This window comes from Oncorhynchus masou, chromosome 18 (genome assembly GCF_036934945.1).
Source record: "Oncorhynchus masou masou isolate Uvic2021 chromosome 18, UVic_Omas_1.1, whole genome shotgun sequence".
Classification (NCBI taxonomy): domain Eukaryota; kingdom Metazoa; phylum Chordata; class Actinopteri; order Salmoniformes; family Salmonidae; genus Oncorhynchus; species Oncorhynchus masou.
In genome coordinates this window covers 66,775,885-66,798,298 of record NC_088229.1, presented here as the reverse complement: position 1 = coordinate 66,798,298, position 22,414 = coordinate 66,775,885, and the positions used below count along the sequence as shown (strand labels likewise).

General features: G+C 42.9%; 1 protein-coding gene across 1 annotated transcript; it reads right to left on the bottom strand.

The window, feature by feature from the left end:
- Positions 1–4,607: 4,607 nt before the first annotated feature.
- LOC135559413 (LIM domain-binding protein 3-like) lies at positions 4,608–15,696 on the bottom strand (the record flags this gene model as incomplete). Its single annotated transcript, XM_064993567.1, has 5 exons — positions 4,608–4,731; positions 7,268–7,465; positions 11,089–11,111; positions 15,320–15,401; positions 15,536–15,696. Coding segments are annotated over 5 exons (588 nt in total), but the record flags the coding sequence as incomplete, so codon positions are not given.
- Between the last annotated feature and the right edge of the window lie 6,718 nt (positions 15,697–22,414).

Sequence of the window (22,414 nt, the reverse complement as noted above, 5' to 3'; positions counted from 1 at the left end):
CCCAAAAGTCTGCTGTGACATCACCTCTGACCTTGCTCAGCTTCCACTATGTTTTTTAACCCAGTCCATCCGAAGAGGGTCTGGTCCAGTTCTTTCACATCCGTACAAGGGGGCTGAGCAAGTTTATTCTTTGGGGAGTAGAGAAGAGAAACTGACCATAGACAATAGCTTCGATTCAGAGCCATTTTCTATCGGTGGCACGACAAAATGCTGACTCACCCCTGCACCCCCTCTTTGCACCCCCCAACCCTCACTCTTAAAGGCCCAGTGTAGTAAAAAATGTGATTTCCTGTGTTTTCTATATATTTTCACACTATGATGTTGGAATAATACTGTTAAATTGTGAAAATTATGATAATGTACTTTTACTGCAAGAGCTGTTTGAAAAGACCACCTTAAATTTCTGCCTGTTTTGATGGGATGAAGTTGTGGTATTCCATGGTGACATCACCATGCAGTAAATGAGTTCATAGACCAACAAGAAAGAGAGCTCTATGCCTCTCTGCTAATAACTGGGGCAGCAGGTAGCCTAGCGGTTAAGATAATTTGGTCACATAAACTGAAAAGTCACTGGTTCAAATCCCTGAGATGGCAAGGTGGTAAAATCTGCTGTTCTGCCCTTAATTAAGCAAGGCAGGTAATCCCCAAGAACAACTGCTACATGGATGTTGATTAAGGCAGCCCCACACACCTCCCTGAGTCAATTGGGTTAAATGCAGAAGACACATTTTGGTTGAATGCATTCAGTTGTGCAACAGACTAGGTATCCCATTTCCCAGCTAATGTGTAGTTTTCCCCTCACCACTCAGACCACTCCAAGACAGTCTTAGTCAAATTCCTGCTTAAGATATTGTCTTATATTAAGAAGCTATTTTTGTTTCTACCATTTTAATTGGAAACAATCGCATGAATGATTTGATATTGAGTCCATTAAATCTATCCACAGTATATGTCTGTGCTGAGGCACTCCCTCCAGTGGCCATAATACACACTGCATCATGACGCAGTACCTTGGAATTCATTCCTGTCACAAAATGGATGCTAAGGATTTGCACAGCCAAATTAGAAGTTGCAATATATTCACTTGTCCTCTGTCTCAAATACCCTCTTGCGTCTCCTACACCTTTTTCTCTCTCCTCTCTCCCTTTATTTCTCCGCCTCAATGGGTGATTTGGGATGTTTTATTTGTGCTTACCATGACTGTGTTTTTGTATTTTAATGTATATATATTCCAAACCTCTTTTAATATATTTCTATTGCATTTGGAAAGAATTCAGACTAAATTGACTTTTTCCACATTTGGTTACGTTACAGCCTTATTCTAAAAAGGGTTAAAACATTTTTTATCCTCATCATCTACACACAATACCCCATAACATCAAAGAAAAACGGGTTTTTATACATTTTTGCAAAAAAAAATATTGAAATATCACATTTACATAAGTATTCAGACTCTTTACTCAGTACTTTGTTGAAGCACCTTTGGCAGTGATTACAGCCTAGAGTTTCCTTGGGTATGACGCTACATGCTTTGCACACCTGTATTTCGGGAGTTTCTCCCATTCTTCTCTGCAGATCCTCTCAAGCTCTGTCATGTTGGATGGGGAGCGTCGCTGCACAGCTATTTTCAGGTCTCTCCAGAGATGTTCGCTCAAGTCCGGGCTCTGGCTAGGCCACTCAAGGACATTCAGAGACTTGTTCCGAAGCCACTCATGCATTGCCTTGGCAGTGTGCTTCGGGTCGTTTGCCTGTTGGAAGATGAATATTCGCCTGACTGCTGGAGTCCTGCAGAGATGTTTGTCCTTCTGGAAGGTTCTCCCATCGCCACAGAGGATATCTGGAGCTCTGTCAGTGACCCTCGGGTTCTTGGTCACCTCCCTGACCAAGGACCTTCTCCCCCAATTTCTCAGTTTGGTCGGGCGGCCAGAGTCTTGGTGGTTCCAAACCTCTTTCATTTAAGAATGATGGAGGCCACTGTGTTCTTGGGGACCTTCAATGCTGCAGTAATGTTTTGGTACCCTTCCCCAGATCTGTGCTTCGACACAATCCTATCTTGGCGCTAAACAGACAATTCCTTTGACCTCAAGACTTGGTTATTGCTCTGACATGCACTGTCAACTGTGGGAACTTATATAGAGCGGTGTGTAAGTCTTTCCAAATCACGGCCAATCAATTGAATTGACCACAGGTGGACTCCAATCAAGTTGTAGAAACATCTCGAGGATGATCAATGGAAACAGGATGCACCTGAGCTCAATTTCGAGACTCATAGCAGAGGGTCTGAATACTTATCTAAATAAGGTATTTCAGTTTTTTAAAACATTTTCTAACATTTTTATAAACCTGTTTTCACTTTGTCATTATGGGGTATGGTGTGTAGATTTATGAGGAAATTGTTTTATTTAATCCATTTTAGAATATGGCTGTAATGGCTGTAATGTAAATATATATATACACACACAGTACCAGAAAGCCCTGTATGTATGTATATATACATACAGTGCATTGCGAAAGTATTCGCCCCCCTTGAACTTTGCGACCTTTTGCCACATTTCAGGCTTCAAACATAAAGATATAAAACTGTATTTTTTTGTGAAGAATCAACAACAAGTGGGACACAATCATGAAGTGGAACGACATTTATTGGATATTTCAAACTTTTTTAACAAATCAAAAACGGAAAAATTGGGCGTGCAAAATTATTCCAAAAAGTGTTGAACAATATATTCTATATTCTTCAAAGTTGCAACCCTTTGCCTTGATGACAGCTTTGCGCACTCTTGGCATTCTCTCATCCAGGTTCATGAGGAATGCTTTTCCAACAGACTTGAAGACGCTTGTTGAGGACTTGTTGGCTGCTTTTCCTTCACTCTGCAGTCCAACTCATCCCAAACCATCTCAATTGGGTTGAGGTCGGGTGATTGTGGAGGCCAGGTCATCTGATGCAGCACTCCATCACTCTCCTTCTTGGTCAAATAGCCCTTACACAGCCTAGAGGTGTGTTGGATCATTGTCCCGTTGAAAAACAAATGATAGTCCCACTAAACGCAAACCAGATGGGATGGCTGTAACCAGCTGTGGTAACCATGCTGGTTAAGTGTGTCTTGAATTCTAAATAAATCACAGACAGAGTCACCGGCAAAGCACCCATGCACCATCATACCTCCTCCACCATGCTTCACGGTGGGAATCACACATGTTCATCTGTTCATCTACTTTGTGTCTCACAAAGACAGCTGTTGGGACAGTCTAATGTCCATTGCTCGTGTTTCTTGGCCTAAGCAAGTCTCTTCTTCTTATTAATGTCTTTTAGTAGTGTTTTCTATACAGCATTTCGACCATGAAGGCCTGATTCACACAGTCTCCCCTGAACAGTTGATGTTGAGTTACTTGAACTCTGAAGCATTTATTTGGGCTGCAATCTGAGGTGCAGTTAACTCTAATGAACTTATCCTCTGCAGCAGAGGTAACTCTGTGTCTTCCTTTCCTGTGGCGGTCCTCATGAGAGACAGTTTCATCATAGCTCGATGTTTTTTTGGCGACTGTACTTGAAGAAACTTTCAATGTACTTGAAATTATCCAGATCGACTGACCTTCGTGTCTTAGAGTAATGATAGACTGTCGTTTCTCTTTGGTTATTTGAACTGTTCTTGCCATAAGGCAATCTTCTGTATACCCCCCTACCTTGTCACAACACAACTGATTGGCTCAAATGCATTAATAAATTCCACAAATGAGCTTTTAACAAGGCACATGTTAATTGAAATGCACTCCAGGTGACTACACTATGAAGCTGGTTGAGAGAATGCCAAAAGTGTTTAAAGCTGTCATCAAGGCAAAGGGTGGCTACTTTGAAGAATCTCAAATAAAATATATATTTTGATAAGTTTAACACTTTTTTGGTTATATCATGATTCCACATGTGTTATTATCTAGTTGTAATGTCTTCACTATTATTCTACAATGTAGAAAATAGTAAAAATAAAGAAAAACCCTTGAATGAGTAGGTGTGTCCACACTTTTGACTGGTACTGTACATATTTTTGTTGACATTTTTTGTTCATTGTATGACACAGGGCGCATTTGGAAATGAGATCTAGGTCTCAATATGTCTCCCCTGTTAAAATAAAGGTTAAATAAATACATATATATTTAAAAAAAATGGTTGCTCACCGGGTGTCTGAGGCCATATCTGTAAATTGAGAAAAACCTACCAGAGACACATGGCCAACACTCACACAGCTAATTTGGTTTAAAGAAAATATTTATTCACGTTGATAATAGTACATTTCAAATTTGTGGGTGTTTGTACATTCTTATGTATTTGTCTGTGCATTTGTGTTAATTTAGCATGCGTAAATAAGTGTGTGCATGTGTGCGTGGTCGCAAGCGTGTGTTACCATGATCACTTTTACAATTTCTATGTATGTTTTTGTACAGTTCCCTATCAGTTAGAAGAAACAGAACAACCAAAAAGAGAAAAAAAGGAAACATTCCAAACATTCTAAACATTCCAAACATTCCAAACATTCCAAACATTCCAAACATTCCAAACATTCTAAGCATTCCAAACATTCCAATGGTAAAGGATAGATCTGACAGATCAATTAGAAGGGAGTCTCAGGGATATTGAGGATCTGAGCTGAGAGACCGTTGGGCCAGTTCTTCAGCTTGTGAAAGCGAGGTCCTTTCACCTCCAACTCTCCCTGGGAGAAAGACAGAGAGTCAATGCTTTAGGATTAGGTTTAGGTTTAGTGTTAGGGTTAAGATTAGGTTTCCGGGTCAAGGTTAGGGTATAGGTACAGGTTAGGGAAAATAGTATTTTGAATGGGGAATTAATTGTGTGTCCCCACAAGACTGTGTGTGTGTGTGTGTGTGTGTGTGTGTGTGTGTGTGTGTGTGTGTGTGTGTGTGTGTGTGTGTGTGTGTGTGTGTGTGTGTGTGTGTGTGTGTGTGTGTGTGTGTGTGTGTGTGTGTGTGTGTCCATGCGTGCGTGCGTGAACATGTGTGTGCGTAATCCAAGCTCTGCCAGTCATCATGAATGCAGGTTGCAGGGTGAATGAAGATGTAAACTGCTCTAAATCTGTCTGGATTCCAATAAAACTGTTGAGGAAACCTCTTGCACTTAATGTGTCTGAGTACAGTTACTTAAGTGGTTGTGTAGTCATTACTATCCCAAATAGATCAAATATATGACTAAAACATCATTTCAAACCTTGCTTACAATCACATGTACAGTATATATTATGTGTGGGAATACTTGGGAACAGATCATTAAAATCACATGGAGCTGATTTCTTTTATGTCCAACAATGAAAAGAAAAGACAAAAAGGAAAAATGATTTTATTTTTGCTCGGGCCAAAGGGGGCCTCCAGTTGGGGAACCCTGCTCTAGGGGGTCCAGATTTGAGTTGTATCAGCGTTCATTCAACGCCCCAGTAAGCCACAGGTGGACTCCAATCAAGTTGTAGAAACAGCTCAAGGATGATCAATGGAAACAGGATGCACCTGAGCTCAATTTCGAGTCTCATAGCAAAGAGTCTGATTACTTATGTACATAAATAAGCTATATCTGTGTTTTATTTTGAATACATTTGCAAAAATGTCTAAAGACCCGTTCTCGTTTTGTCTTAATGGGGTATTGTGTGTAGATTGATGAGGAAAAAACATGATTTAATACATTTTTTTAATAAGGCTGTAACGTAACAGAATGTGGAAAAGTCAAGGGGTCTGAATACATTATGAATGCACTGTAGAACCTTTTCAATGGGACTTTAGGAAAAAGGTTCTTTATAGCGGCATACAAGTTCCATTTAACATCTTATTAGCATGGTTCTTTATAGAACATTAAAAAAAAGGTTATATATAGCATCAAAATGGCTTCTGCTCTGGTTACAAGCCAAAGAACCCTTATTTGGCACTAGTATGTATGTATAGACAGTTACTGGGTATTTACCATTTTGCTCCACCCCTGCTCTAATACACCTGATTCTATCAAGTTCTTGATGGGCAACTGATTGGATCAGGCATGTTAGAGTAGGTCTCTCCGGGAGGATAGTTGGCTGGGTTAGGAGCCTCATCTAGTGTTAGGGGGATTAGAACAGGAGGGGGAGACCAGTGATACTCAGAACATTCCCTTTTATGTCATCAGACCATAGTTATCCCCTGAAACACTTTAGTTAGCCCCTGAAACACTTTAGTTAACCACTGAAAACATGCTGAAACACCTTAGTTAACCCGATGAAACACCTTAGTTAACCCCTGAAAGAACACCAAAACACCTTAAATAACCCCTGAAGACATGCTAAAACACCTTTGTTAACCCCTGAAAAAACCTTAGTTAACCCCTGAAAGCATGCTGAAACACCCCAGTTAACCCTTGAAACACCATATTTCACCTCTAGATGCAAGAAACTGGATGCAAACTACAGACACATGGAAATGAGACAGACACGGCGAGAGAAATAGCTAGCCACATGGACAGAGAAATAGCTAGGCACATGGACAGAGAAATAGCTAGGCACATGGAAGAGAAATAGCTAGCCACATGGACAGAGAAATAGCTAGCCACATGGACAGAGAAATAGCTAGCCACATGGACAGAGAAATAGCTAGGCACATGGACAGAGAAATAGCTAGGCACATGGACAGAGAAATAGCTAGGCACATGGACAGAGAAATAATTAGCCACATGGACAGAGAGCCACATGGACAGAGAAATAGCTAGGCACATGGACAGAGAAATAGCTAGCCACATGGACAGAGAAATAGCTAGCCACATGGACAGAGAAATAGTATGAGGATTCTGTGTTATGCACTATAGCCCGTTACCATATATGTGATTGAATATTATCTGCTGTTGGCTTGTGTGGATGTATGTACAGTGCCTTGCGAAAGTATTCGGCCCCCTTGAACTTTGCGACCTTTTGCCACATTTCAGGCTTCAAATATAAAGATATAAAACTGTATTTTTTTGTGAAGAATCAACAACAAGTGGGACACAATCATGAAGTGGAACGACATTTATTGGATATTTCAAACTTTTTTAACAAATCAAAAACTGAAAAATTGGGCGTGCAACATTATTCAGCCCTGTCCATGGCATGACACAGGGTGGATGATTGATTGATTGGTTAGTTGTGGATGAAGTGATGAAAGGAAGGAAGGAAGGAAGGAAGGAAGGAAGGTGTGTCTGTGTGTGTGTCTGTATCCATGTGCGTGCGTGTTTGCATGTGTCTGTGCGTGCAATGTGTGTATGTGTTACTACCCGTCGTGGCCCTTGGACTGTGACTGTCCGGCAATAGCGTCCATGATGGCGTCCTGAGAGAACATGGATATGGGGGTGTTGTACTGAGCGTGGATGATAGTGGCCTTGCCTCCCGGGCCGCGCACCTCAATGGGTTTATTGGTGGACAGACTCGAGTCCTTCAGAGCTATGGGCTTAAAGTTGGGCAAATACTCCTGACTGAAGGGGGATAGGGTCGGGGCACAGGGTCAAGGGTTCGGGATAAAGGGTAATTTTGGGAGGGTTTGTAGGGTTTTGTGGGATAATGAGGGCAGGCGGCAATACGGATCCGTATTTGGGTTCACAGATTGTAGGGGAATCAGATGGCCAGAGAGATGTAAAGAGAGGAGAGGAAAAAGAAAGAGATAAAAAGAGAGGAGGATGGTGAGAGGTGCAGCAGGAGTAGGAGAGAGAGAGAGGTAGAGACAGAGAGTCCGAGACAGGGAGGTAGAGACAGAGAGGCAGAGACAGAGAGGCAGAGACAGAGAGGCAGAGACAGAGAGGCAGAGACAGAGAGGCAGAGACAGGGAGTCAGAGACAGGAGGTAGAGACAGAGAGGCAGAGACAGGGAGGTAGAGACAGAGAGGCAGAGACAGGGAGGTAGAGACAGAGATTCAGAGACAGAGTCAGAGACAGGGAAGCAGAGACAGAGAGGCAGAGACAGAGAGTCAGAGACAGGAAGGTAGAGACAGAGAGGCAGAGACAGGGAGTCAGAGACAGGGAGGTAGAGACAGGGAGGTAGAGACAGAGAGACAGCGACAGAGACAGGGAGGCAGAGACAGAGAGGCAGAGACAGGGAGGTAGAGACAGAGAGACAGGGAGTCAGAGACAGGGAGGTAGAGACAGAGAGGCAGAGACAGGGAGTCAGAGACAGGGAGGTAGAGAGACAGAGACAGGGAGGCAGAGACAGAGAGGCAGAGACAGGGAGTCAGAGACAGGGAGGTAGAGAGACAGAGACAGGGAGGCAGAGACAGAGAGGCAGAGACATAACTTAAATGTATTTTGTCTGAGGGTTTACATCCTGAACAGCACTTCAGGGTTTACCCACATTATGATAATCACTGATTATATAGTACCTGTCTGTCTCTCTAGTACACTTCCACTGATTATATAGTACCTGTCTGTCTCTCTAGTACACTTCCACTGATTATATAGTACCTGTCTGTCTCTCTAGTACACTTCCACTGATTATATAGTACCTGTCTGTCTCTCTAGTACACTTCCACTGATTATATAGTACCTGTCTGTCTCTCTAGTACACTTCCACTGATTATATAGTACCTGTCTGTCTCTCTAGTACACTTCCACTGATTATATAGTACCTGTCTGTCTCTCTAGTACACTTCCACTGATTATATAGTACCTGTCTGTCTCTCTAGTACACTTCCACTGATTATATAGTACCTGTCTGTCTCTCTAGTACACTTCCACTGATTATATAGTACCTGTCTGTCTCTCCGGTACACTGATTATATAGTACCTGTCTGTCTCACTGGTACACTAGCACTGATTATATAGTACCTGTCTGTCTCTCCAGTACACTGATTATATAGTACCTGTCTGTCTCTCTGGTACACTAGCACTGATTATATAGTACCTGTCTGTCTCTCCAGTACACTCATTATATAGTACCCGTCTGTCTCTCCAGTACACTCATTACATAGTACCTGTCTGTCTCTCCAGTACCTTCATTATATAGTACCTGTCTGTCTCTCCAGTACACTCATTACATAGTACCTGTGTTAGTAATGCATTGACTCTAATGTCAACTGAGGACTAAGACACTGAGCCTTGACGTCAGGGAAATACACACGCCAACACACTGATCTAGAAGCACAATATCTCTGACACATTCTACAGACAAGCAATGGAAACTAAACCAATCAAAGCCAGCTAGACAACACCACCACTACACACACACTGCAAACATGCACACTGTACATTCCTAGGTAGTAGTGATGCCTTATTAACGTCCATACAGCATACTACTAATGCACGTACATGCACACGTCAACAAACATACAGAATGAGTACCCACACATAAACACACATAGTCCAGCGTACATGCACTGGCCATAAATGCATTTGTGCGTACCTATGAATACACTAACACATACACATGTACAGTATACCCTGGTGAATATGACACAATGCAGTATATATATATATATATATATATATGTGTATATTTAGAACATTTCAGCACAGCGTTGATAAGTGTTATTACAATTGGACTTCATCAACACTAAACGTCATCTCAGTATCTACAGTATTATCAGTAGTACGTTATCCTGGGTAACAATTTCCCTTTATAAAGGGGTTGTAACAGGTTTATAAGTCGTATTTACACTGTTCATGTCACGCCTTGGTCTTAGTATTTTGTGTTTTAGTTAATTAGTTGGTCAGGCCAGGGTGTGACATGGGTTTATGTTATTGTGTTGTCGTATTGGGTTTTTTGTAGGCATTGGGATTGTGGTTGATTAGGGGTGTGTTTAGTATAGGTTTGGCTGCCTGAGGCGGTTCTCAATCAGAGTCAGGTGATTCTTGTTGTCTCTGATAGGGAACCGTATTTAGGTAGCCTGGGTTTCACTGTGTATTTCGTGGGTGATTGTTCCTGTCTCTGTGTAGTTTCACCAGATAGGCTGTATATAGGTTTTATGTTCCGTTTGTTGTTTTTTTGTATTTATTAGTTATTTCATGTATCGTTCCGTTTTTCCTTCATTAAAGACATGAGTAACCAACACGCTGCATTTCGGTCCGATTCTCTTTCAACAAACGAAGAACGCCATTACAGTTCATCATTAGTATATAAGCAGTTTACTTCTTATTCATAATTGATAATGAATAAATAATGAAGTCTATAATCTTATAGAAACCCTTCATGTTTATGAGGTTTAGTGATGTTACGTTTGATGCGTACGCGTCGAAATCGCTAAGCAGTGTACATCGAAGCAGTGTACATCGAAGCAGTGTACATCGAAGCAGTGTACATCGAAGCAGTGTACATCGAAGCAGTGTGCATCGAAGCAGTGTGCATCGAAGCAGTGTGCATCGAAGCAGTGTACATCGAAGCAGTGTACATCGAAGCAGTGTACATCGAAGCAGTGTGCATCGAAGCAGTGTGCATCGAAGCAGTGTGCATCGAAGCAGTGTGCATCGAAGCAGTGTACATCGAAGCAGTGTACATCGAAGCAGTGTGCATCGAAGCAGTGTGCATCGAAGCAGTGTGCATCGAAGCAGTGTGCATCGAAGCAGTGTGCATCGAAGCAGTGTGCATCGAAGCAGTGTACATCGAAGCAGTGTACATCGAAGCAGTGTGCCAATGCATGTATAACTTTATCAGAAGCACGTGATCAATGACGTCCGAAGCTTCGTTTCGTCGAACAACCAGCTGATTAGTTTGGTAGAAGACAAAAAGGTATAAGACTCGAGTTACAGCGTGTTCGACGTCATCTATAATAATTTGGCTTTTGACCAGCAGGTGCCACTAGTGTACAACGCTTTGATCAAAGCCTCGGGTAATGAACCTATTTTGGATAACATCCGGAAGCTTCTTTTCCCCATCACCAGTCGGGGTTAGTACCTGTGTGACCCTGTACTGCATTAACAGACGCAGCCCACTGACACACTGGTTCTGACAGAGATGCTGAGAACAGACACTTCATCATCAACAGAGAATGGATCAGTGTTTGCATGAGGTGCTATTTCACGAAATAAAACGCCAGCACACACACCTAAGCGCATACGCACACACACTCTTCAACATTGTTCACGCAAGTTATCAACTTTCAGGTGGTACTGACTTTCCAGCCGTGTTTGCAATGATCTGTAAGAGAGAGAGAGAGAGAGACAGAGAGACAGAGAGACAGAGAGACAGAGACAGAGAGACAGAGAGACAGAGAGACAGAGAGAGACAGAGAGAGACAGAGACAGAGAGACAGAGAGAAATTAGACAGAGAAAGATATTAAGGTGATAGTTCGAGAGAGAGACAGAGACAGAGAGTAAGGTATTATCAGAGTGATATTAAGGTGATAGTTCTAGGACTCGTTGTGTGTGTTATAATAGCATTTGTGTTATATATATATATATATATATATATATATATATATATATATATAGTTGTGTGTGATCTCTGATATATTTCCCTGCAACCCAGCAACCCAGCAGACTGACAGACAGAAACAGGAGCTCCACAATCACATGACACAGACACACAGACATGCACAAGCGCGCGTACACACACTCAGACAGAATGAAGAATACTTCATTGTCCATTTTCTTCGAGAGAACAGAAACTGGTGTTTTTACTCTTAGCTCAAGCCCCCGGGGCACACACACTACCCAAATAGTTGGAGCAGTTTAGGGGTTATGTGCTGAATATAGATATGGATCTATCTGTGTGTGTGTGTGTGTGTGTGTGTGATACTGCATGAGAGGGGGGTTGGGATCCACTTCAACCAGAGTGGAACATTCCAGCAGGGCGAGGAGCAGCTGTTCTGGTGTTTGTGTGTGTCAGCTTACAAAAAGAGGGTCACCTGTACTGGACACATTTAACGTATGCCGACCAGTACAACCTCTTACCTTCACTCCCCAGCCCGGCTTCGTTTAGCGAAGAACCGAGGAGGTGAGAGGACGTTCCCTCAAAGAGCTAAATCACCCGTTGTCAGTGGAATGACTGTAGTCGTCATATACACACGAACAGTGTGACCCTGTGGTGCTGTGTGAACCTGGAGACAGTCCAGGTGGGGGTGTCCGAGCGTGCACGTTACCACTCCGGGTGGAGACAATGAATGTGCCAGAGTAATGTGTTCCGGGATAATCACAGAATGTTCTGAGGGGTGTGTGCTCGTTACCCCTCCCCCAAGTTGTCTCAGACTGGAGATAACCAGGGGAGGGGATGGGGACAGGAACAGAGTGACATGCAAGTAGAACATGGGGGGGGAGTACAACAAGGCCTTATTTCCAGGTGTTCCCAGTGGTTGGGAGAGGAGGAAGTGTTTTTTCACAGTTAGTTTGGAGGTTTTGTTGTGGGAGGTGGGGGTTGGGAGCTAGTGCACGATACAGGGAACAGGGTTCCATTTCCTATACGCCCCCAGGCTACCTACCCCAGGAATGACACTCCACTGCTTGTACCCTCTCTACCCAATCTGGCAGCCCCAGACTCCTCTCCTGACACCTTCCCTTACAGCAGGGCCATCTCTCTGAGTGTGTGCAGAGTACAGGCCAATGGGGGAGTTATATTGCCCCTTCTGGCTCGGGGGAGACACTGCAGTGGCAAGGGGAGAGGATGTACAGGGTTGGGAGGGTGGCTCAATAGGCTTTAGGAGGGAATCCCAGGCCTCTTCACCTCTAGCACCTTCTTCTTCTGCTTCTTCTTCTTTTTTTCTAACATCATCACCCTCCAAGAGAGATAATTGCGAATCCCAAAATGCCCCCTCGCCCCTACCAACTCCCTCGGGAGGGACCTCTGTTGTCACATGTTGTGAAATTCAGAGGGTGACTTCCAGAGAGTGTTGAAGGGATCAATAAACCCATCCACTTTGGGACATGCTAGTGACTTGAATGATGCAATTCATGTTTCACTTTTAAATAGGAATAAAACAGCATGAAATTCAAATGAACAAATCGTTTTACAAGATACTGAGGTGTGTAACACTTCATCTGGGAGGTATTTCATCTGTTACATGTGTCAAGTCTCAAAATCTGACAAACAAATGGTGGCATATAACTCTCCATTATTTTGTGTCAAACTGTGTCAAACTCCAAACATATCGTGGCGCGTGTCGGGAAAGCACTTCGCTCTGAAGCCTGCAGCCTTGCCCAAAGTGGCTATTGTTAATTAACCCTTGTTAATGTTCACTCCCTTAGCTTTGGGACACTTGTGCATTTGGTGTGAATGCGCAAATGGAGGGCCAAGTGATTTGGGGATGGTAGTGAGAGGCTAAGAGAAATAAAGAGTTATGGATAGATTAACAATGAGGGAAACGACAGACAGACAGACAGACAGACAGACAGACAGACAGACAGACAGACAGACAGACAGACAGACAGACAGACAGACAGACAGACAGACAGACAGACTCAATTTGGCATGAGGGTCTGCTATACAAATTGATGGAAAGTGGTGTTGGGGTAAAACATACGACATTATAAAATCCATGTACACAAACAACAAGTGTGCAGTTAAAATTGGCAAAAAACACACACATTTCTTCACACAGGGTCGTGGGGTGAGACAGGGATGCAGCTTAAGCCCCACCCTCTTCAACATATATATCAACGAATTGGCCGGGCACTAGAAAAGTCTGCAGCACCCGGCCTCACTCTACAAGAATCTAAAGTCAAATGTCTACTGTTTGCTGATGATCTGGTGCTTCTGTCACCAACCAAGGAGGGCCTACAGCAGCACCTAGATCTTTTGCACAGATTCTGTCAGACCTGGGCCCTGACAGTAAATCTCAGTAAGACCAAAATAATGGTGTTCCAAAAAAGGTCCAGTCGCCAGGACCACAAATACAAATTCCATCTAGACACTGTTGCCCTAGAGCACACAAAAAACGATACATACCTTGGCCTAAACATCAGCGCCACAGGTAATTTCCACAAAGCTGTGAACGATCTGAGAGACAAGGCAAGAAGGGCATTCTATGCCATCAAAAGGAACATAAATTTCAACATACCAATTAGGATCTGGCTAAAAATACTTGAATCAGTCATAGAGCCCATTGCCCTTTATGGTTGTGAGGCCTGGGGTCCGCTCACCAACCAAGATTTCACAAAATGGGACAAACACCAAATTGAGACTCTGCATGCAGAATTCTGCAAAAATATCCTCAGTGTACAACGTAGAACACCAAATAATGCATACAGAGCAGAATTAGGCCCGATACCCACTAATTATCCAAATCCAGAAAAGAGACGTTAAATTCTACAACCACCTAAAAGGAAGCGATTCCCAAACCTTCCATAACAAAGCCATCACCTACAGAGTGATGAACCTGGAGAAGAGTCCCCTAGGCAAGCTGGTCCTGGGGCTCTGTTCACAAACACAAACACACCCCACAGAGCCCCAGGACAACAGCACAATTAGACACAACCAAATCATGAGAAAACAAAAAGATAATTACTTGACACTGGAAAGAATGAACAAAAAAACAGAGCAAACTAGAATGCTATTTGGCCTTAAACAGAGAGTACACAGTGGCAGAATACCTGATCACTGTGACTGACCCAAACTTAAGGAAAGCTTTGACTATGTACAGAGTCAGTGAGCATAGCCTTGCTATTGAGAAAGGCCGCCGTAGGCAGACCTGGCTCTCAAGAGAAGACAGGCTATGTGCTCATTGCCCACAAAATGAGGTGGAAACTGAACATATTAGAGAGACATATTTCAGGCAGGCAGGCAACAAAAGTTCAACATGTCTAAAGATTACTATTCAACATTGCCTGCTCTATTGCATTATCACTACGTAGCAAAATGTAATATTGCAAGGCGTCCCTCAAGGCTCTTTTCATGAGAGAGTTACAAAAGAACTACACTAAACAAGTTAAATATCTTACCTGTGATGAAATGTTCTCCACAGACATAGCTGTGTGGCCTACTTCGACAACCGGGTCCCCACATTTCTACCTCTCCCACGAACTGCCTGAAGCCACAGACAGACAGGGCTCTTCTCCGAGCCTCTATTGTCTTACTTGGGAGCATTACGAACCGCAGGTTGAGCTTTTTTTAACCTGGCTACATTTACAATGAACAACAATGCAGCAGCCTTTCGGCATTTCTGTAAAATAAGACAAAGTTGGCTCTTTTGGGTCAATTGGAAAGAATGTTTGTGTTCCCCAATTTGTGGGCGTGGTCGAGGGGAATTACATGAATATGGACTCGGACGATCCTCTGCTCTTTACTGTGGAAGCTGCTACAACCGCACTAGGAACACTAGAGGGTGCCAACACACAGCCTTGATTCCCATCTTCTGTTCAAACACATGCACACACGCACAGACAGAAACTCACAAACTTTTGTGTGTGTTTACCTTTTGGTGAGGGATAACTGGCATGGAGGAGTCCATTCTGGGCATTGCCATGGGTACAGGGACGGGACGTTTCGACCTGGATTCAGAACCACAACAACACATTTTTTGCATTATGTAGTTGAGCATGTTATCTTCTAAGTATTTTAAGAGCAAGAGTACATGTGTGTGTGTGTGTGTGTGTGTGTGCGTGCATGCGTGTGTGTGTGTTTACTTCTGAAGGTGAGGTTCAGTTTATTGGAAGACATTTTAATCTTGTTCTGTGCCTCCAGGTGCGTCATTTCCTCTGTACTGAGACCGTCTATCGATACAATGTTGTCACCCTGGATTAGACTGCCCTCTGCAGCCATAGTGCCTGGAGTTATCGAGAGAGAGAGAGAGAGAGAGAGAGAGAGAGAGAGAGAGAGAGAGAGAGAGAGAGAGAGAGAGAGAGAGAGAGAGAGAGAGAGAGAGAGAGAGAGAGAGAGGGACAGACGGACAGACGGACAGACGGACAGACAGAGGCATGTAATATAAGAGAAACTTCTACTCAAACTCTCTCTCACACACACACCACACATAGAGGAAAATAGCACAGCAAATTCTCAAGTGTTGGTTCGCTGTACTGCAACTGCTTGGAATCCGACCACAAGGGTACGGCCCAGTACATCACTGGGGCCAAGCTCCCTGTCATCCAGGACCTCTATACCAGGCGGTGTCAGAGGAAGGCCCCCAAAAAATAGTCAAAGACACCAGCCACCTAAGACACAGACTGTTCCAAGTCTGGAACCTGCAGGAACCTAAACAGCTTCTACCCTCGAGCCATAACACTTCTAAACAAGACCGCTAAATAGCTAATCAAATGTCTGACCCACTAGCTTTTTCCCACATATGCTGCAGCTACTGTCTATTATCTACCCTGTCGCCAAGTCACTTTACCTCTACCTATATGTCCAGTATGTAGCTACCTCAATTACCCCTGCATATCGACCCGGTACTGGTACTCCCTGTATGCACATAGCCATGTTATTTTTTACTTGTTATTTATTTTCGTTATCTACTGGTGTATTCCTCTTGTCACTATTTCTATGTTTTATTGTATCTTTAAGTGCACTGTTGGAAAATAACCCGTAAGTAAGCATTTCACTGTTGGTCTAAACCTGTTGCTACGAAGCATGTGACAAATACATTTTGATTTGAATAAATCCACACAGAGTGTTAAATCAAGACTGAAAGTGTTGAGTTTGTGGATCCATATAGACACAGTAACAGTGTTTAATTAATATACTGCTTATTGTAAAACCGTATTAAAATATTTCCCAGTGTGCCTTTCGAGTGTATTGTGACATTATATCACCCATGGCTGTTTGTTAGTGACAGAGTCATGGTTGTTTCATTCATCCTTTTTTTGGCTTATGGACTTCAGCAAGCGAGATCCTATGTGAATATGTTATCATTAAAATAACATAACGCATAAGTACAGTGTCTTTAGAATGAATTTCTTCATGTGTTACAAAGTGAGATTAAAGTGGATTTAATTGTCATTTTTTTGTCCACGATCTACACAGAACACTCTGAAATAATAAAGCTGAAGATGTATTATTATGTTATATTTATATTAATATACACTATTAATATACACTACACAATCAGAAGTATGTGGACACCTGCGTGTCGAACATCTCATTCCAAAATCTTGGGCATTAGTATAGAGTTGGTCCCCACTTTTGCTGCAATAACAGCCTCCACTCTTCTGGGAAGTCTTTCCACTAGATGTTGGAACATTGTTGCGGTAACTTGATTCCATTCAGCCACAAGAGCATTAGTCAGGTCGGTTACTGATGTTGGGTGATTAGGTCTGGCTCGCAGTCGGCGTTCCAATTCATCTCAAAAGTGTTCGATGGGGTGGAGGTCAGGGCTCTATGCAGGACAGTCAAGTTCTTCCACACCGATCTCGACAAACAATTTCTGTATGGACCTCGCTTTGTGAACCGGGGCATTGTCATGCTGAAACAGGAAAGGGCCTTCCCCAAACTTTTGCCACACAGTTGGAAGCACAGAATTGCCTAGAATATCATTGTATGCTGTAGAGTTAGAATGTCCCTTCACTGGAACATCCCCTGCTCCCTCTCCATCCCTCTCACAGAACCTGTCTAGAAACAGGAATCATTCATCATCACACCAGAAGAGGCACGGAGGACGGACCAAAGATCTAGACAACTCCCAGGAATAAGCAATTCACAGGGGATGACCATCACCGACCCCCTGGTCTTGGGTTTCCAGGTGTGTTTTTTCGCTCCTCAGGTTGTCCTCACTCCCCTTTGCAGATCCAGAACAAATATCAGCATAAACACCAATCCACATTCCGGTTTCCAGCACCAAACCCAGCACCAGACTGCCAGACGAGGGGCGGAGGAGGGACCAAAGATCAGACCTGCACCCGGAGCGAGTAGGCCACAGGAAAGTACCACCATTGACTTCTGGTTCTAGGGCTCCAATTTGTGTCTGCTTGATCCTCCGTTTGTCCTTCCTCCCCTCTCCCCTTCCCAGTTCCTGGTTCCCGGTCCCCAGTCTCAACAGTAGTCCCAGCACCAAGCCGTGGTTTACAGTCCCGGAAATACTAATCCAGCGTTTCCTAAAATCGGTCTTGGGGACCCCGAGCCATGGTTTACTCTGTTCTGTGTTATTTCATCTCTTGATCACGTCTCTCTGTTCTGTGTTTTTTCATCTCATGATCACGTCTCTCTGTTCTGTGTTTTTTCATCTCATAATCACGTCTCTCTGTTCTGTGTTTTTTCATCTCATAATCACGTCTCTCTGTTCTGTGTTTTTTCATCTCATGATCACGTCTCTCTGTTAAGTGTTATTTCATCTCATGATCACGTCTCTGTTAAGTGTTATTTCATCTCAAGATCACGTCTCTCTGTTCTGTGTTATTTCATCTCATGATCACGTCTCTGTTAAGTGTTATTTCATCTCATGATCACGTCTCTCTGTTAAGTGTTATTTCATCTCATGATCACGTCTCTGTTAAGTGTTATTTCATCTCATGATCACGCCTCTGTTCTGTGTTATTTCATCTCATGATCACGTCTCTCTGTTCTGTGTTATTTCATCTCATAATCACGTCTCTCTGTTCTGTGTTTTTTCATCTCATAATCACGTCTCTCTGTTCTGTGTTTTTTCATCTCATGATCACGTCTCTCTGTTAAGTGTTTTTTCATCTCATGATCACGTCTCTCTGTTCTGTGTTATTTCATCTCATGATCACGTCTCTGTTAAGTGTTTTTTCATCTCATGATCACGTCTCTCTGTTCTGTGTTATTTCATCTCATGATCACGTCTCTCTGTTCTGTGTTATTTCATCTCATCTCTATAGAGCCGCTGTCTGACTTCTTCAAAATACAAACAAATGACAGAAAGTAACAACCAAAGTACGTTCATCTCTAGGAGACAGAACGCGTCTCCTTCCTGAGTGGTATGACGGCTATCCAAAATACCTCCATTTGGTTGGCGCGTTATGCTACAAGCTGTTGGTGCTTGCAAAACTCTGCTGGCACCCAGCCATCCACTGACGCGATGTGATCGTTCTCGCTAATTTTTCAGAATAAAAGGCTGAAACTATGTCTAAAGACTGTTCACACCATGTGGAAGCCATAGGGAAAGGAATCTGGTTGATATCCCTTTAAATGGAGGGAAGGTATGCAATGGAACAGGGAGGTTTCAAAATAATTGGCACTTCCTAGTTGGATTTTCCTCAGGTTTTCGCCTGCAATATCAGTCCTGTTATACTCACAGTTTCGGAAACTAAGTGTTTTCTATCCTAATCTGACAATTGTATGCATATTCGAGCTTCTGGGCCTGAGGAATAGGCAGTTTCATTTGGGTACGTTTTTCAGCCAAACATCACAATACTGCCCCCTACCCTCAACAGGTTTTACGGGTTCGTAAGTAAACATTTCACTGGAAGGTGAGTTTCACCTGTTGTATTCGGCGTATGTGGTAAATAAAATTTGATTTAATTTGTGCACAAAATCTGAGAGAAATTAGCTTTTTGTGCATATGGAACAATTCTGGGATCTTTTATTTCAGTTCATGAAACATGGGACCAACATTTTACATGTTGCGTTTATATTTTTGTTCAGTTGACATCGCACAGTTCAATCTGAATCTGATTTATCTCTAGAGAAGTGATGTGCAATTTGCACATTGAGCTCACAGAAGAATAAAAAACGAACTAATTGTAATTCAAATAACTGAACCGACATCAGTCAATTAGTTGTTTAAAAACAAAAAAAGAACCAACATTTGAGTCAATCACTCAGCACTACTGGCTAGCTAGGTCTTCAGCCAGCATGGAACAAAATGGGGGTAAGGGTGCTTCAAAACTCTGACTCAGTCGTCAAATCAACACATCTGTCAGTGCTGCTGTGAACCACATCACAAGAAACATGCCAAACGGGAGATGCATAAACATATAATTTATACAATTTCAATGAGTTGCCTTGTGTATCACCAAATTAGCTTGAGATGAGCTTTACGCAACACTGCTCACTGCACCAAGTCACTTGAGTTTCAAAGAGCTGTCAGTCAAGGCAAGCTCATGAATATAAGCTGGTTTTCTACTCTTGCCCTGGGGACCCACCTCGTTAGCAGGTTTTCATTTCATCCTTCCTTTTCATCATTCATAGTACTGTGACTGTGGAGCGTGTTCATAAAGCCTTAGTCCTTGGATATTTCAGGTAATCTATGAAGTAAATAATCAGACAGTGATTATCTAAAGGTAAATGTACAGAGTGTCTGTTGTCCTTCAAACCAATCAGATAAACTACTGTTGAATTGATAATCGGCTGGAGTGAACAAACTAGGGGACACCAGGATGGATCAACACTGATTAGCACCCATACATAATATTTTTTATTTATTCGTTATTTTACCAGGTAAGTTGACTGAGAACACATTCTCATTTGCAGCAACAACCTGGGGAATAGGGGGACAGGGGAGAGGAGGGGGATGAATGAGCCTATTGTAAACTGGGGATTATTAGGTGACCGTGATGGTTTGAGGGCCAGATTGGAAATTTAGCCAGGACACCGGGGTTAACACCCCTACTCTTACGATAAGTGCCGTGAAGTGCCCTCTTACGATAAGTGCCCGATAAGTGCAGTGTCACTGCCCTGGGGCATTGGGATATTTTTTTTAGACCAGAGGAAAGAGTGCCACCTACTGGCCCTCCAACACCACTTCCAGCAGCATCTGGTCTCCCATCCAGGAACTGACCAGGACCAACCCTGCTTAGCTTCAGAAGCAAGTCAGCAGTGGTATGCAGTGGTATAATAGTGACAAGTCAACATTTTAATGGAACTAAACTGTCACACTCCTTAAGATACACAGTGAGGAGCTTGCTGGACAAAAGAAACACCGCTTTCTAACACAGCAATCACAGCAACGGTAGTCAGATGAGTGGTTGAAGTAGACTGATGCTGACCGATACAGAAAATGTCTACTGCTGATTCCTCTAAAACAACTAAAAAGAAAAACAACTTTTATCCCAAACAGTTTTAGTTCGTTTGAAGATAATTCAAATGAGCAACATTTTCAAACCCAACTTTGAAGTGCCAAGACCGGGCCGTTATACAAGAACATCTTAAAGCAGAAAATGCTGATGTGAACTAAGTTATTCATTCCAACAACAACAAGAAATCAGAGAAAAACTTTGATACAAACACCTAATGAGCATTATAGACTACTGAGTAAAGATATGTTTTATCGTAAAGGATGTCACGCTTCCTCCTGATTCAGCTCATATTGAGTCTCGCATTTCAGGACATCTCCCTCAATAACACACATGATCACCCCCTAAAGCATTCCAACACATTGCGTTGTTGAAAAGGGCCTTCCATTTACTGCCCAAACTACCCCCTACTTTCCCAACTACACCCCTCCCCTACTTCCCCCAACTACCCCCTCCCCTATTCCCATATTCCCCATCTACACCCCATGCCTACTGCACCCAACTACCCCCTCCCCTACTCCCCTAACTACCCCCTTCCCTACTCCCCCAACTACCCCCTCCCCTACTCCCCCAACTTCCCCTCCCCTACTCCCCCAACTACTCCCCCCTACTCCCCCAACATAATTTCTCTCTCTGTAACAGCATCTGCTCTCTTCACACTTCACCCTCCTCTGCTTATGCTGAATCAGCCAGCCACACGCACACACACTTGGCGACTTGGTTGGGTTGTGTTTCGGAGGACGCACGGCTCTCGACCTTCGCCTCTACCGAGTCCGTACGGGAGTTGCAGCGATGAGACAAGACTGTAACTACCAATTGGGTAGAACAAAAAAAAAATTGAATCAGATCACGCAAAAGTGTAAACAATGGAGAAAATACCCTCCATGACAGAGAGCTCTTGCCACCCCACCCCAAAATCTGTCCGCATTGGAAGCAGGGATTTTTTTGCATGGAGGTCATTGAATTTGATCAACACCCAAAACGCAGAAATAAAATATAAAACATTCATTTCCTTTGACGAGATTCTTTGTTGGCACTCCTATATGTCCCATAAACATCATAATTGGGTATTTTTTTCGATTAAATCGGTCCATATATACCCAAAATGTCCATTTATGAACACCGTGAAATCCATGGAAAATGCACGTTTCCCAACGCAACGTAATTTTTTAAAATTCATACAGTTGCCTATAAACTTTGACAAAGCACTTCAACCTACTTCTGTAATCCAAGTTTAGGTATTAGTAAATGTTAATAAACGATCAAATTGATCACGGAGCGTTCTGTATTCAATAACTAGAAGTTCTAGCCGAGATATTTTTTGGGTGCATAATTTGAAAACCGGAAGTGGTATTCAGTGATTAGACCAAGAATAAATGGGCCTGGAAATCACAACACTGGCGACATCGTGTGGAATCTGTAGGAATTGCAAACACAGTTCCATCATTTATGGAAAGCCATAGACAATACAAACACTGGCGGATTGATTTTTTCTTCTTCGATTTAGTGACCAGGTTTTCTTGCAATTTTGACAACGGAACTCGTTCTGTTATAGTCACAGACACCATTGAACCAATTCTAGAAACTTCAGAGTGTTTTCTATG